Source organism: Miscanthus floridulus, chromosome 4 (assembly GCF_019320115.1).
Source record: "Miscanthus floridulus cultivar M001 chromosome 4, ASM1932011v1, whole genome shotgun sequence".
Taxonomy (NCBI): domain Eukaryota; kingdom Viridiplantae; phylum Streptophyta; class Magnoliopsida; order Poales; family Poaceae; genus Miscanthus; species Miscanthus floridulus.
This window is the reverse complement of record NC_089583.1, coordinates 97420336-97433758: the sequence shown is the minus strand read 5'-3', so window position 1 is coordinate 97433758 and position 13423 is coordinate 97420336. Positions and strand designations below refer to the sequence as shown.

At 43.5% G+C, this 13423-nt stretch overlaps 1 protein-coding gene across 1 annotated transcript; it reads left to right on the top strand.

Annotated features, from left to right (window-relative positions):
- Nucleotides 1-12233: 12233 nt before the first annotated feature.
- Nucleotides 12234-12954, top strand: LOC136548873 (auxin-responsive protein SAUR36-like). The gene is made up of 2 exons (XM_066540246.1): nt 12234-12310; nt 12474-12954. The coding sequence occupies exons 1-2, from the start codon at nt 12234-12236 to the stop codon at nt 12952-12954; spliced, it is 558 nt and encodes a 185-aa protein (XP_066396343.1).
- Nucleotides 12955-13423: the final 469 nt, after the last annotated feature.

The window sequence follows — 13423 nt, the reverse complement described above, 5'->3', positions numbered from 1 at the left end:
CTCCTCGGTTATGGAGACTCAAGTCACTGTTCATCATCGTAGTATTAATAACTGGAACTTAAGAAAGGTTTGCGAAAGAGATTGATATGAAGTTCATGATCTCATTACGGATCATGGCAGATTCATATGTGGTACTTATAAAGTTTTACCTTTGAATTAAAAATTTTTGTTAAAGAGCTTTTACGCAAAAGAACTTTGATTATTGTTAAAGCCATACCTTGAATCCCATGAGCCGGCATTCCTAAGTTCTATCAGTTTTATTTCAGTTAAGTCTTGTTGAGTACTTTTGTACTCAGGGTTCGTTGACCCTTGTTGCAGGTGAGCCTCATGAGCAGATCTGTTTTGGATCGTGCTGCATGACCGTTGTTCCTTGTGATGATGATGAGAAGTAAATGTGTGGCCCTTGGGCAGGGCAGTTTCATTGTGTGTGTTGTATTATATTATAATGCCACTCCACTATTTTGTTTTGTAATAAACATCGAACCTAGTTGCGAGGTTTGAAACTACTATTTCATAAATTATATTATTGTAAGACTTCCGCTATTTTTACTCTAGTATTGATGTTTGAATAAATGTTGTAATACTGCAATGACTCTGTAACGTGATCCTGCTCGGAAATCGTGGATGATTCGGGGTTCCCCGAGGACACCCGACAGTCTTTTTAAATTAATGGAAACATATGGATAAATGTCAAAGGTCGTCGGACAGTGACAGGTGCATGTGGGCCCTATAACTTAGGAGGTTCTGCCACAGAATGGTATCAGAGTTATCGTTACAAGGTTTTTTGTTGTATTGTTTTACAAAAACTTCAAAATGATTTGGATGACTAAATTTAATTTGATAATTTGGTCCAAATTGCTTCTGACTTATCTTATTTCTTTCTCACCATTCCGTATTTGATTAAAAAGGTTTTGTGTGGTGGAGTAGTAATCTTACTATGCCCTATATAAAAATAAATGTTGTTTATGTGTATTATAAACTTTGATGTTTTTGTTCATAAGAATGATTCATGCATTATGATTAATTCACTCGTTACTTCCTTCACCTCTTAGTTTGGAGTTGAGTAGTGAGACTGGTTTGAGTAATGTAATCCATCTTAGCTACTCTTTAGACTTTGATCAAATGGTCTTACTTGGATTAATTGGCTTCCTACAGTATGGCTCGTGCCAAGATGACGCCCTGTAAGTCCACTGGACCCAAAGGAGTTCCTCGTCACCAACTTTCCCCTAGAAATGACGGTGCTTGCAGTAGCAGTTCTAGGCCTGATCCCTAGGCAGAGATACAGAGGATTTCTACGGAATTAGCACAAGCTACTAGAGATAGGGCCTTAGATGCTATACAGGTAGGAGAATTATAGGATCAATTGAGGCGTCTCACCACCGCACATAGGAACTGCGAAAGCATGTTAGTTCGCACGGTGGAGGGACGAAATGAGGCTTGGCATAGGGAAAATGTAGCTAGAGCTAGAACTCATGAGCTAGAATTCTATGTAGAAGATTTAGAAGAACATAATACTTATCTGCATGAGGAAGTTCATAGGCTTAGCAATCTACTAAATCTGAATCATGAGCCTCAAGCTGATGCCATGGACACCGGTGTCGTCCTTGCCAATGATAACAAATCAGAAGAAGAAGATCCTGAAGAATTAGTAATGATCAATGAAAGTGATGATGAAGGCGGTAATAATTCCGGAATGGATACCGAGCCTAAAGTTTGAAGTAATCATGGAAAAGAGTAGAGTTGTATAATAGTTAGTTATAGTTAAGCTATGTATCTTTGTTTTGGTACTTACAGGTTCGGGTGTTTATATTAGTAAACCCTATCTAATGTGTCTGGAGTAAGCTTTTGTGCAATTCAATAAAGGCTTGTGAATAAAGTTTGGTTTGTTATGAGCAGATGCGTCGTACGCAGGGTTCGTATGTTCCTGGAACTTCACAAGATGAGGATGGTATTCTAGATCCGCCACTAGTTCCAACAAATCTAGCTGATGCTATAACCGCACTTGTCAATGTGACGGCTGAAAATTCCCGTTTGCTTCATGAGATCGCTCTAAGTAATCAGAATCAGATACAAGGAAACCGTGGTCACCACCATAACAGACAGGAGGCTACATATGTTGATTTTACAGACACAAGACCACCAGTGTTCACCAAGGTAGATGAACCATTGGAGGCTGATGACTGGCTTCGAACCATGGAGCAGAAATTTGATCTTATTCCATGTACGGAATATCAGAAACCTGCGTTTGCCGCCCAGCAACTTAGAGGAGCAGCAAGTGCTTGGTGGGCAAACTTAGTGGCTATGCAACCAGCTGGCATTCCAATAACTTGGGTTGAGTTCCATACTGCCTTCAGAGCCCATTATATCCCTAAAGGAGTGATGGCAATGAAGTTAGATGAATTCCTTGCTTTGAAGCAAGGAGATCAAACCATAATGCAGTATGTGGGAAGATTTAATCACCTATCACAATATGCATCAGAACATGTCAATACTAATGTAAAGAAGAAGAGGTGGTTTATGAGAGGTTTGAATACCAAGCTACAAACAATGATGACAACTTGCACCAATGTCACTTACCATGAGGCCGTAAATATTGCAATTGCTTCAGAGTCAAAGTATCGGCAGCATAAGGAGCTCAAAAAGAAAAAGAGTATGCCGTCCAGATCTTTTGGGGAAATCAGAAGAGGCAGAGGGTGATTTATCATCTAGTACATCATAATCGTCCTCCTTATCATCCGCCACAGTCCCAAGTCGGGCAATAGTCAAATGTCTGTCCTGCTATAACCCACCTGAGTTCACAGTCGACCAATGCTCCTAGTGGCAATGCTCCAACATCCCAGGGTCACAACTATCCATGTTACAATTGTGGAAGGACTGGTTATTTCTCTAGGGAATATCCATATCCTAGGCAGGTTAATCCAAATTATCAGAAGGCCCCTACCAATCAACAACAGGGTCAGGCACCAAACAAGAACCCCAATCAGAATACTCAGAAGGGCAAAGATGAGAGGAAGACAGGACGGGTGTTCTATATTCAAGCTGGAGAAATTCCGAAAGGGGAGCCAGTGATGATGAGTATGTTTCCTGTTGCCAATCACCCTGCAGTTCTACTTTTTTATTCTGGCGCATCGCATTCATTCATTAATAGAACATTTGTCGTGAAGCATGAAATTTCAATTAGGGCAACAAAGGAAAGTTTCTTTATACAGTCGCCCGGGGGATGTCTGTGTACTAAGGAAATGGTATACCAGGTACCCGTAAACCTAGGTGGGCATATTTTTCCCACTACCATGATTATCCTTAAGGATCAGGATATAGATGTAATCTTAGAAATGAATTGGATGTATCAGCATAAGGCTGTTATAGATGCTTTGAATAGGACATTGAGAGTGAGTTTGCTTGATAGTACTTCTCAACTTCTCATCCAACTTCCAATCCTAAGAAGATCAATGGGCAAGGTTTTTGCAACAGCTGTCAAAGAGATTAGAGGTATCCTAGTGGTGTGTGAATTTCTGGATGTGTTTCCTAAAGATCTACCTGGTCTACCACCTGATAGGGATGTATAGTTTAACATAGAGTTACAACCTAGAATAGCTTCGATTTCTCAGAGAGCTTATAGGATGCCACCTAAGGAATTGGCCGAGTTGAAGACTCAGTTACAAGAATTGATTGAGAAGGGGTTTATCCAACCTAGTTCATCACCTTGGGGATATCCAGCAATCTTTGTGAAAAAGAAAGATGAGACTCTGAGGTTATGTGTTGACTATCGTCCGTTGAATGAAGTGACCATCAAGAATAAGTATCCATTACCTCAGATAGATTTGCTTTTTGATCAATTGGCCGGAGCCAAAGTTTTCTCCAAGATAGATTTGAGATTAGGGTATCATCAAATTAAGATAAAGCCTGAAGATATTCCCAAAATGGCATTTACCACAAGATATGGATTATATGAATACTTGGTAATGTCTTTTGGTTTGACAAATGCTCCCGCTCATTTCATGTATTTGATGAACTCAGTATTCATGCCTGAGCTAGACAAGTTTGTAGTGGTGTTTATTGATGACATTTTAGTATATTCCAAGAATAAGAAAGAACATGTGGAACATTGCAGGATTGTTCTGACCCATTTGAGAGAACATCAACTATATGCCAAGTTCAGCAAGTGTGATTTTTGGCTTAAGGAAGTGCAATTTCTTGGACATGTCTTATCAGCCGAAGGAGTTGCAGTTGATCTCGGCAAAGTAAAGGATGTGCTTGATTGGAAACCGCCAACCACAGTTCATCAAGTTTGGAGTTTTCTGGGATTGGCGGGATATTACCGTCGGTTTATTCTAGATTTCTCTAAAATATCAAAGTCCATAACTGAATTGTTGAAGAACCAAGTCTGAATTGTTGAAGAACCAAGTTAAGTTTGTCTGGTCATCTGATTGTGAAAAGGCTTTCCAGACCTTGAAGAGATTGTTGACTACTACACCAGTATTAGCCCAACCTGATATTGAGAAGACATTTGATGTATATTGTGATGCTTCAGGTATTGGTATTGGATGTGTGTTAATGCAAGAAGGCCGAGTCATTGCCTATGCGTCCAGGCAACTTAAGCAACATGAAGAACACTATCCGACTCATGATCTGGAGTTAGCAGCTGTGGTTCATGCTCTGAAGATTTGGCGGCATTACTTGCTTAGTAATATGTGCCATATGTATACAGACCACAAGAGCTTAAAGTATATCTTTACTCAGTCAGAATTGAACATGCGACAAAGAAGATGGTTAGAACTGATTAAGGATTATGATTTGGAAGTATATTATCACCCGGGTAAAGCAAATGTGGTTGCAGATGCCCTCAGTAGCAAAAATTATTGCAATTGTCTGATAGTGAGAACAATGGGTTTGAATTTATGTCAAGAAATGGAGAAGTTGAATGTAGAAGTAATTCAACAAGGAAGTTTGACCAACATAATTGTTGAAGCCACTATTCGAGATCAAGTTATTGCTGCTCAGAAGGAAAACAAGGGTATAGCCCATATCAAGGAAAGAGTCAGGAATGGAAAAGCAGAATGTTTTAGCATAGATGATGAAGGTGTGCTATGGTTCAAGGATTGCCTGGTGGTACCAAAAGTTCCTAAGTTGCGGCAGTCAATTCTAGATGAGGCACATGCTACTAGGTTATCTATCCATCCGGGAAGCAACAAGATGTACCACGACTTGAAGCAAAGATTCTGGTGGACTAAAATGAAAATAGAGATTGCTAGATATATAGCAAAGTGTGATACCTGTCAAAAGGTGAAAGCTATACATTTAAGGTCTGCTGGTGAATTACAACCATTACCTATTCCATCTTGGAAGTGGGAGGACATAAGTATGGATTTTATTGTTGGTCTACCCAAGACATCAAAGGGATTTGACTTAGTATGGGTTATTGTAGATCGACTCACTAAGTCAGCACATTTTCTTCCTGTCAAGACAATATATCCTACAATCTAATATGCCAAGATGTACTTAGCAAGAATCATGAGCTTACATGGAGTACCAAAGACCATAGTGTCAGATAGGGGTACATAGTTTGTCTCTAGTTTTTGGAAACACTTACATGCTTCGTTAGGTACCAAACTTCTGTATAGTATAGCTTATCATCCGCAGACTGATAGACAGACTGAAAGAGTCAATCAAGTACTTGAAGATATGTTAAGATGTTGTGTTCTTAACTATTCCAATAAGTGGGATGAGTGCTTACCTTTGGCTAAGTTCTCATACAACAATAGTTATCAAGAAAGCATTAGAATGGCTCCATTTGAAGCACTCTATGGTCGTAGATGCAGAATATCGTTGAGTTGGTCTGAGCCTAGAGAAAGAAGATTCTTTGGAGTTGACCTTGTGAAAGAAACAGAAGACAAGGTTAGGCAAATACAGAGCAATTTGAAAATAGCTCAGTCCCGCCAAAAGAGTTATGCGGATAGAAGATGGAGACCATTGGTATTTAACAAAGGAGATTTTGTATATCTAAAAGTATCACCAATGAAGGGAGTTAACCGTTTTGGTGTTAAAGGAAAATTGGCACCCCGATACATTGGACCATATCAAATTTTGGAGAGGTATAGAAAAGTGGCATATCGCTTGAAATTACCAGAACATCTCGCAGCTATGCATGATGTGTTCCATGTTTCTCAATTGAAGAAGTGTCTCCGAGTGCCTGAACAGAATGTTGAAGTTGAAGGAGTGAAACTAGAACCGGATTTAACTTATTCCGAATATCCTATCCGAGTGTTAGATCAGAAAGATCGTGTTACTCATAGATGGACAATCAAGTTCTATAAAATACAATGGAATCAACATTTAGAAGAGAAAGCTACTTGGGAATCAGAAGATTACTTGTTAGAAAAGTTTCCAGAGTTTCTAGCGTCAATATAAAATAGAATAATGTTAGTTGAGCTCGGTTGCTACAAGTTGTGTTTTGTAAAGGAACCTCAGTTGTTTTATGGACAAGTTTTGGATGTTTTTGTACTAACACATTTCCTTTTCCATTACTTACTCTATGGCTTTGAATCTCGGGGCGAGATTTCTTTTAGGGAGAAGAATTGTAACACCCCGGGTGTTTAAATATTAAAAACATGACATGTCATCATATGCATTGCAAGGCATTTGGTCAAATTACAAACTTTGATATGCATTCACTAAAACAAGTTTATATTTGTGTTATGAGTGTTGAATTGAATTGTTTGAATTATGTCAAAATTTGGTTTGGATTTGAATTTTTCCAGAAAACCCTGATTTTCAGTATTTAAACCCTACCCTGAAAATCCATTTCAAAATCTAAGCATATTTTGGGGTTGAGCCCAAAAGTAAAAGTGTAGAGCTTGACAAGTTATACAAAGTTTATTTTTGGATTTTTTCAAGTTGTTTAGAAAAATTTGGAGTAATTCAAAAAGGCGTAATTCGTTAAATATCCCCTATTTGAATTTAAAAGATCATTTCAAAATCTAGACTGAATTAGGGGTTGGTTATAAAAGCAAAGTTGTAGAACTTTTTATTTTGAACAACTTTTGTTTTTGGAGATTTTTGAGTTGTTATGAAAATTTGAGAGTAATTTGTAAATTTTGGTGAATGGCAAACTTGTAAATACTGTGAACAGTGTTCACCACCGTAGCTACACCGCCGGCGACCTTCGGTTCACTTCCAGGCGCGCGCGTGGACGTCCTCGGCTTCGCGCTGGCACGGAGAAGTCTCCTGCATGGCTTCCTTGTGCTTCTGAGCCGCTCTATTTAGCCCTGGCCGTCGCCGTTTGCCCCCGCTCCTTTCCTCTGTTTCCACCGCCGCCGTTGCCATAGCTCCGTTGAGCTTTTGCCGTCAAACCAGCGCCCACGCCATCGCAGCAAAGCATGTCCCAGCTCCGTTAGTTCCTTGCACGTCCAGCAAACTAGTCCTTGTGGCTTGTCTTCACTGGGAACTCACGGTGCGCGCTCTTCTTCCTCGCGGCCGGCGGCGTCCCCGTCGTGAGCGCTTCGCCGTGGCCAGCGTGTTATGGTGATCCTCTGCCTCTGTTGAGTCTTGTTTCAGCTTCGCCACGATGCTGTAGTTCTCCATGACCCATTGATTTCTCATTTTGACCACCACAGCTCCCGAAACATCGCCACCGACGACGATTTGCTCCACCGTGCCTGCTCGGAACGTCGACTAGTCTCTTTGTTGCTCCTCCGACCCTGCTCGTTGCTCAGTCGTGTTCGAGGTGAGGTGCTGAACCCTTCTGTGCTAAGAGTTTAACCTCTATCATGCTTGCATCGCCGGCGTAGCGCTGTCGTGCCGTTGTGCCCGCCATGGCCGGCGTAGTGCTCGGTTCAGTCCATAGCTAGTCCCGTTTGTGCCCTAGATCGATGCGCCTAGTCGAGGGGAGTGTTTTGGTGCTTTGGCCGTCGCCGTTGGTCTCGCCATCGTCGAGATATCACTGGTCAGCGCCGTTGTCGCCGTGGTCAGCGCGCGAGGTTAGGGATGACAGGTGGGGTCGGGTTGTCAGCGACTCAGCATTCAAATGGATTTTTCTATTTTCAGATTTGAATAAATAGTGTCTGTTTTTGTTATTTTTGTGTAGATTTATTTAGAGCTCCAAAAATTATGAAATTTTTTGTGTGACTCCTCTGTGATGTATATTATTTAACAAAAATGTGAAATACTATTTTTCAGCACTTTTTGAATGTGGTAAAAATTGCTCAATTTATTAATAAATGGATTTCCATGATTTTTCTAGGCTTGTTTAATTGTCCAAAAATTATGAAATTTGTTTTGTCACTTACTTATCATGTAATAAACATATACTAAAATTTTGAGCTCAATTAGAATAAGTTGATTTATTTCATAATTTTGAATTAAATAATTAATTCATAAAAGCAAATAGTAACCTTTAATGATTTAGGTTTTGTTTGAAATTTTGATTGAGTGATGACCTTGGGTCATTTGTTGATAATGATCCTTGGACATTGATGTATGTGTTACGAAAAAGATTTAGTTTGTTTAACTTGCAACTGTACCGCGAAGGAAAGTTGTATTCAAATTGTTAATTTTTGCATCCATCATCGAGCATCATGTTTCGTATTCCACATCATGTTAAACATGGCATTGTTACTACGTGTAGTGAACGAAGGTGAACACGTGGTAGTTAATCAAGTTGTGGAAGAGGTTAATCCGTCTGTTGAGGTCGGATCGAATACTTGTGAAACGTCGCAGGAACCAGACTTTTCCGTCAACGAAGGCAAACCCCGGATGCATACAACCCTATCTTGTATTTTACAAATTGATTTCGCTTTTGCTTCTTTTTACTGTATTAAGTGATTAGGAGTCAAGTACAAGTCAAATTGGTACATTACCAACCTTGTTATTCCATAATTACCATATTACCAGTTTTTAATTCGTATATGCCTAGTTGTGCTTAGCTATGCGTAGAACGATGAAAATCAGGTGATTACCTGTCACCTGCGAACTTTAAACGGAATTTGATTAACTTATGTTATCATGTGATATGGGAATGTGGAGTAATAAATCTAGACCGGGCGGACTCGGTGAGTGTGAGCCATAAGACATTGAAGTCTTGTGAGCGGGTTCTTTCCGCCTGTGTCGATTAAGGCACGTCCGTTGTTGAATTGCATGAGGTGAGAATTTGTAGTACTAACCACATACTCCGGTAAGCCTTAACTTGGCGATTCTAGTACGAGAATGACTACTCGCGCACTGGGAGTGGAGAGATGGCGGGAATAGCGTGTACCCACGTGGCCATGGGCTGGATTGGTGGAGTACTGTATTCTCGGGTGGCGCGGACCCGTTCTTGTTTTAGAGGATCTGAGTGCAGGTTGGTATATGTAGGTCGGGGACCTGCATATGTCGTGTGGTCTGGAATTCCCAGCTGGGTTTAATCGGTTCGAATCGTCGTTGCTCCTCGGTTATGGAGACTCAAGTCACTGTTCATCATCGTAGTATTAATAACTGGAACTTGAGAAAGGTTTGCGAAAGAGATTGATATGAAGTTCATGATCTCATTACGGATCATGGCAGATTCACATGTGGTACTTATAAAGTTTTACCTTTGAATTAAAGAATTTTGTTAAAGAGCTTTTACGCAAAAGAACTTTGATTATTGTTAAAGCCATACCTTGAATCCCATAAGTCGGCATTCCTGAGTTCTATCAGTTTTATTTCGGTTAAGTCTTGTCGAGTACTTTTGTACTCAGGGTTCGTTGACCCTTGTTGCAGGTGAGCCTCATGAGCAGATCTGTTTTGGATCGTGCTGCATGACCGTTGTTCCTTGTGATGACGATGAGAAGTAAATGTGTGGTCCTTGGGCAGGACAGTTTCATTGTATGTGTTGTATTATATTATAATGCCACTCCACTATTTCGTTTTGTAATAAACATCGAACCTAGTTGCGAGGTTTGAAACTACTGTTTCGTAAATTATGTTATTGTAAGACTTCTGCTGTTTTTACTCTAGTATTGATGTTTGAATAAATGTTGTAATACTGCAATGACTCTGTATCGTGATCCTGCTCGGAAATCGTGGATGATTCGGGGTTCCCCGAGGACACCCGACAGTCTTTTTAAGTTAATGGAAATATATGCATAAATGTCAAAGGTCGTCGAACAGTGACAAATGCATGTGGACCCTATAACTTAGAAGGTTCTGCCACATTGGCCCTATATCAAACTGGCCCATGGTGGCCATCGTTGAAGTGTTGAGCGGCTGCAGGGGCTCAAGGACATGGCTATTAGTGTCGAACTCTGACCCGCCACCGCGCGCGCTGGTCGCCAGCCGGAATGCATGCCATCTCGGTGAAGAACAGCGCTGATGTGAAGGGTGCTGGGTCACACCAGAGGAGGGCGTACTCCAAGCTGCCTTGATGCATGCATGGCTCGATCTAGGCATCCGGCTTGCTCGCCACTGGCCTGTCTACCACGTCAACATCCGTGTCAAGCGAGGATTTAGAGTTGTGTCCGCATGCTCGTTGTGCTCACCAGCTGATCCCACATGCTCATTGTGCCTGCCAGCCAGCTCTGCGCCCACGCACGCTTCCTCCAGGCCCCTGTCCCGCTTGGTTGAGCCGCAGGCCGTCGTGCGCTCATAAGACGAAGAGGAGTAAACGTGTGAAAGAAAAAGAAATGGAGGGAGATTTCTGCAAAATACAAACATAAACGAAGAGGTATGAACCTCTGATGAATCACTTAAAAAGTTTATAAGGACTCAAATATGCAGTTTAAAAGTTGATGGATTTAGATAACACCTCCTCAAAAGTTAATAGACCTATGGTCCATTTTACTCAAAATTAATAGAGGCTAATTGGTGAGCAGTACTCATTAGAAAAATATATATAATTAGTCCGTGTTTAGCATATTATCCAACGATTGACTAAATTTTAGTCAGGCGATCCAAACATGCCCTTATACAAATAATAATTGGTATCTCACTGCGCAATCATCAAAAAAACTGATACCGACAAATTGGACCCAATTTACATGTGGTCCTCATGGCCAAATTTTATGTAATTTGCCCCTTTTTTGAAAAATATTTACATTTACATCCCTGGGCGACGTAAACCTAACTTTGGACCCTGAGGTCAGCGTCATGACCTATGGCACCGAGATAACATGGCTCGGCGCCGTTAGTCATGGAGCCGACCTTTGAGGGCGTTGACAGCGTGTGTGTGCCTGCGTGACAGCGACATGGTAGAGCTTGGATCAAATCAAAGTTTTCAGGGTCTAATTTGTCGATTGCAGAGATTGGGCAGGTTGGGCTGAGGAAGAAACCGAGAGAGGAGCAACAAATGGAAGAAGGCTCGGCCAGGGATTCGACAGTGTTTCAAAAGCCACGCCCAAATTTCTCTGGCCGAGTCTTCTTTCATTTGTTGCTCCTCTATCGGTTTCTTTCTAATTAATCCGTCATTAGTCCATAATTTGACGATGTGGTGCTACAGTAAATATGTGCTAATGACGGGTTAATTAGGCTTAAAAATCGTCTAGTGGAGTACTAACGGATTATGTAATTTGTTTTTTTATTATTACTTAAACACCCCATGCAATATCTTCCCGACACACCTCCTAAATTTTAGTCACCGAATCCAAACACCACTTAAGCACAACACCTAGTAGCTGAATACCACCTTAGACTGTCTCCAACGGATGATGCATTACGTGACCCATACCTAAAATGCATCGTTCACAGTGAAAAACCACCCTCCAACGGACGACGCAAACGGACTACCTATTTTGCGTCCACGGTGAGAGGGCAGCCAAAACTGCGTCGCCTCGCGCACCTCCGCCTCCGCGCGCGTGAGAAATAGGGCTGCCACGAGCGCGAGCTCCGCTCCTCCATGGCTGGCGGCGCTTCTTTCTCAGCTCCATGGCCGGCCACCGGCGCGAGATCCAATCCGGTGGCTTCCTCCGATGGCGCTTCTTCCCCTCCGACTCTGGTGTGCGCGAGCGCTGCCCTAGACCCAGATCCGGCGATCACGCGCGCAGCCCCTTCAGGCGGCTTCGCGGCACCGGCCCCAGCTCCGCCGAGCGCGGTTGCAAGCGGGTGGGCGCGGGCGCAGCCCCGGCCCCGGTGGGCGCGGTCGAGGGCGTGGCCTCGGCGGCGCCAGGTCGGCCACTGCTCCATCCCTGGCGGCGTGCTTCGCGAGCTCCGGCGGTGGATCGAGGCGGATCGAGGCATATGCGACGGCGTGCGGCCGGATCCCTCCTTCCTCGGCCAGATCCGGCATGGAGGCGAGCGATAAGGAGGCCAGCGTGGAGGTGGGCGGCGCTCGGCGGGGAGGGCGGCGGCCGGCGCTCGGCGGGTAGAGAGGCGGGCGGCGCTCGGTGGCTCTCTTTTTGCGTTCGCTGTTGGAGTTCGTCGGTTTTGGGTGCCTTTGTCTTTCACTGTGCGTGACCAATAGGTCATGTGTTTGCGTCGGTTTCGTTGGAGATAGTCTTATCCAAACTGAATGTCTGAACATTCAGCCAAAAAGGCAGGGCAGCCGTGATCAGTGTCAAGCCCAAGAGACTTGTTCAGATGGCAAAGAAGTGGCAGAGAATGGCTGCCCTCCCAAGGAAGCGGCTCACGACGACTCCGCGGAAAGAAGCCGACGGTTCGTGCGTCGCATCGACGTCGGTGGGCGTCAAGGGCCACTGCGTCGTGTACTCCTCCGACGGGAGGCGGTTCGAGGTCCCGCTGGCCTACCTCGGCACAGCAGTGTTCAGCGAGCTCCTGAGCATGTCGCAGGAGGAGTTCGGGTTTGCTGGCGACAATGGCAGGATCACGTTGCTCTGTGACGCCGCAGTGATGAAGTACGTAATGTGTTTGCTTAGGGGAGACGCCTCTGAAGAGCTTGTGAGGGCGTTCTTGAGCTCCATCTCCATGGTCAGACCTTGCCACCACAGCGTCAGTGGCATGGTGCCACTAATGGGACTCGTGGGCCAATCAGCTATCTGTGGTGTATAGCTATATGATTAGCTCATGATGTACATTATTAGGTTCATTTAGCCGGATGTAATATTCTGGAATCACAGAAAATCGTACAAAAGGTTCTTTGGTAAAAAGAACTAGAAAGAAGAGGAAGCCATGGCCTGAAAGTTTGCAGACGCGCGAGATGCGGTTGAAGGACGCAACAGCGGCGGCGTAACAAAGCAAATTCGCCGGCGGCGACTATCTTTGTATTGCCGAAAATGACCTTTGGCACCTCAAAATTTTGGATCGCCCACCGTCCAATCCCGCGCGATTGGATTCTTGCGGTTGCGGCCCAGATCGAGAAAGGCAGAGCGGTTTTGGGCTTTTGGTCTTGGTCTTTCCTGGTGGGCCCACGTACTAGCCTGTATTACCGTTTGGGCCCCTCTGTGGGTCATGCTTCACTGCCGGCGGCGGGGCGGCGGCGCGGCGGAAGCCTGACGGGCTTTTGGTCTTGGTCCTTCGG

What these genes read in the sequence shown, in the direction of transcription:
- LOC136548873 (XM_066540246.1), top strand. Translation starts at nt 12,234, where the DNA reads ATGGAGGCGAGCGATAAGGAGGCCAGCGTGGAGGTGGGCGGCGCTCGG. An exon ending in CGGCGGCCGGCGCTCGGCGG is followed by an intron (nt 12,311 to 12,473) that starts GTAGAGAGGCGG and finishes CTGAACATTCAG; the next exon opens with CCAAAAAGGCAGGGCAGCCG.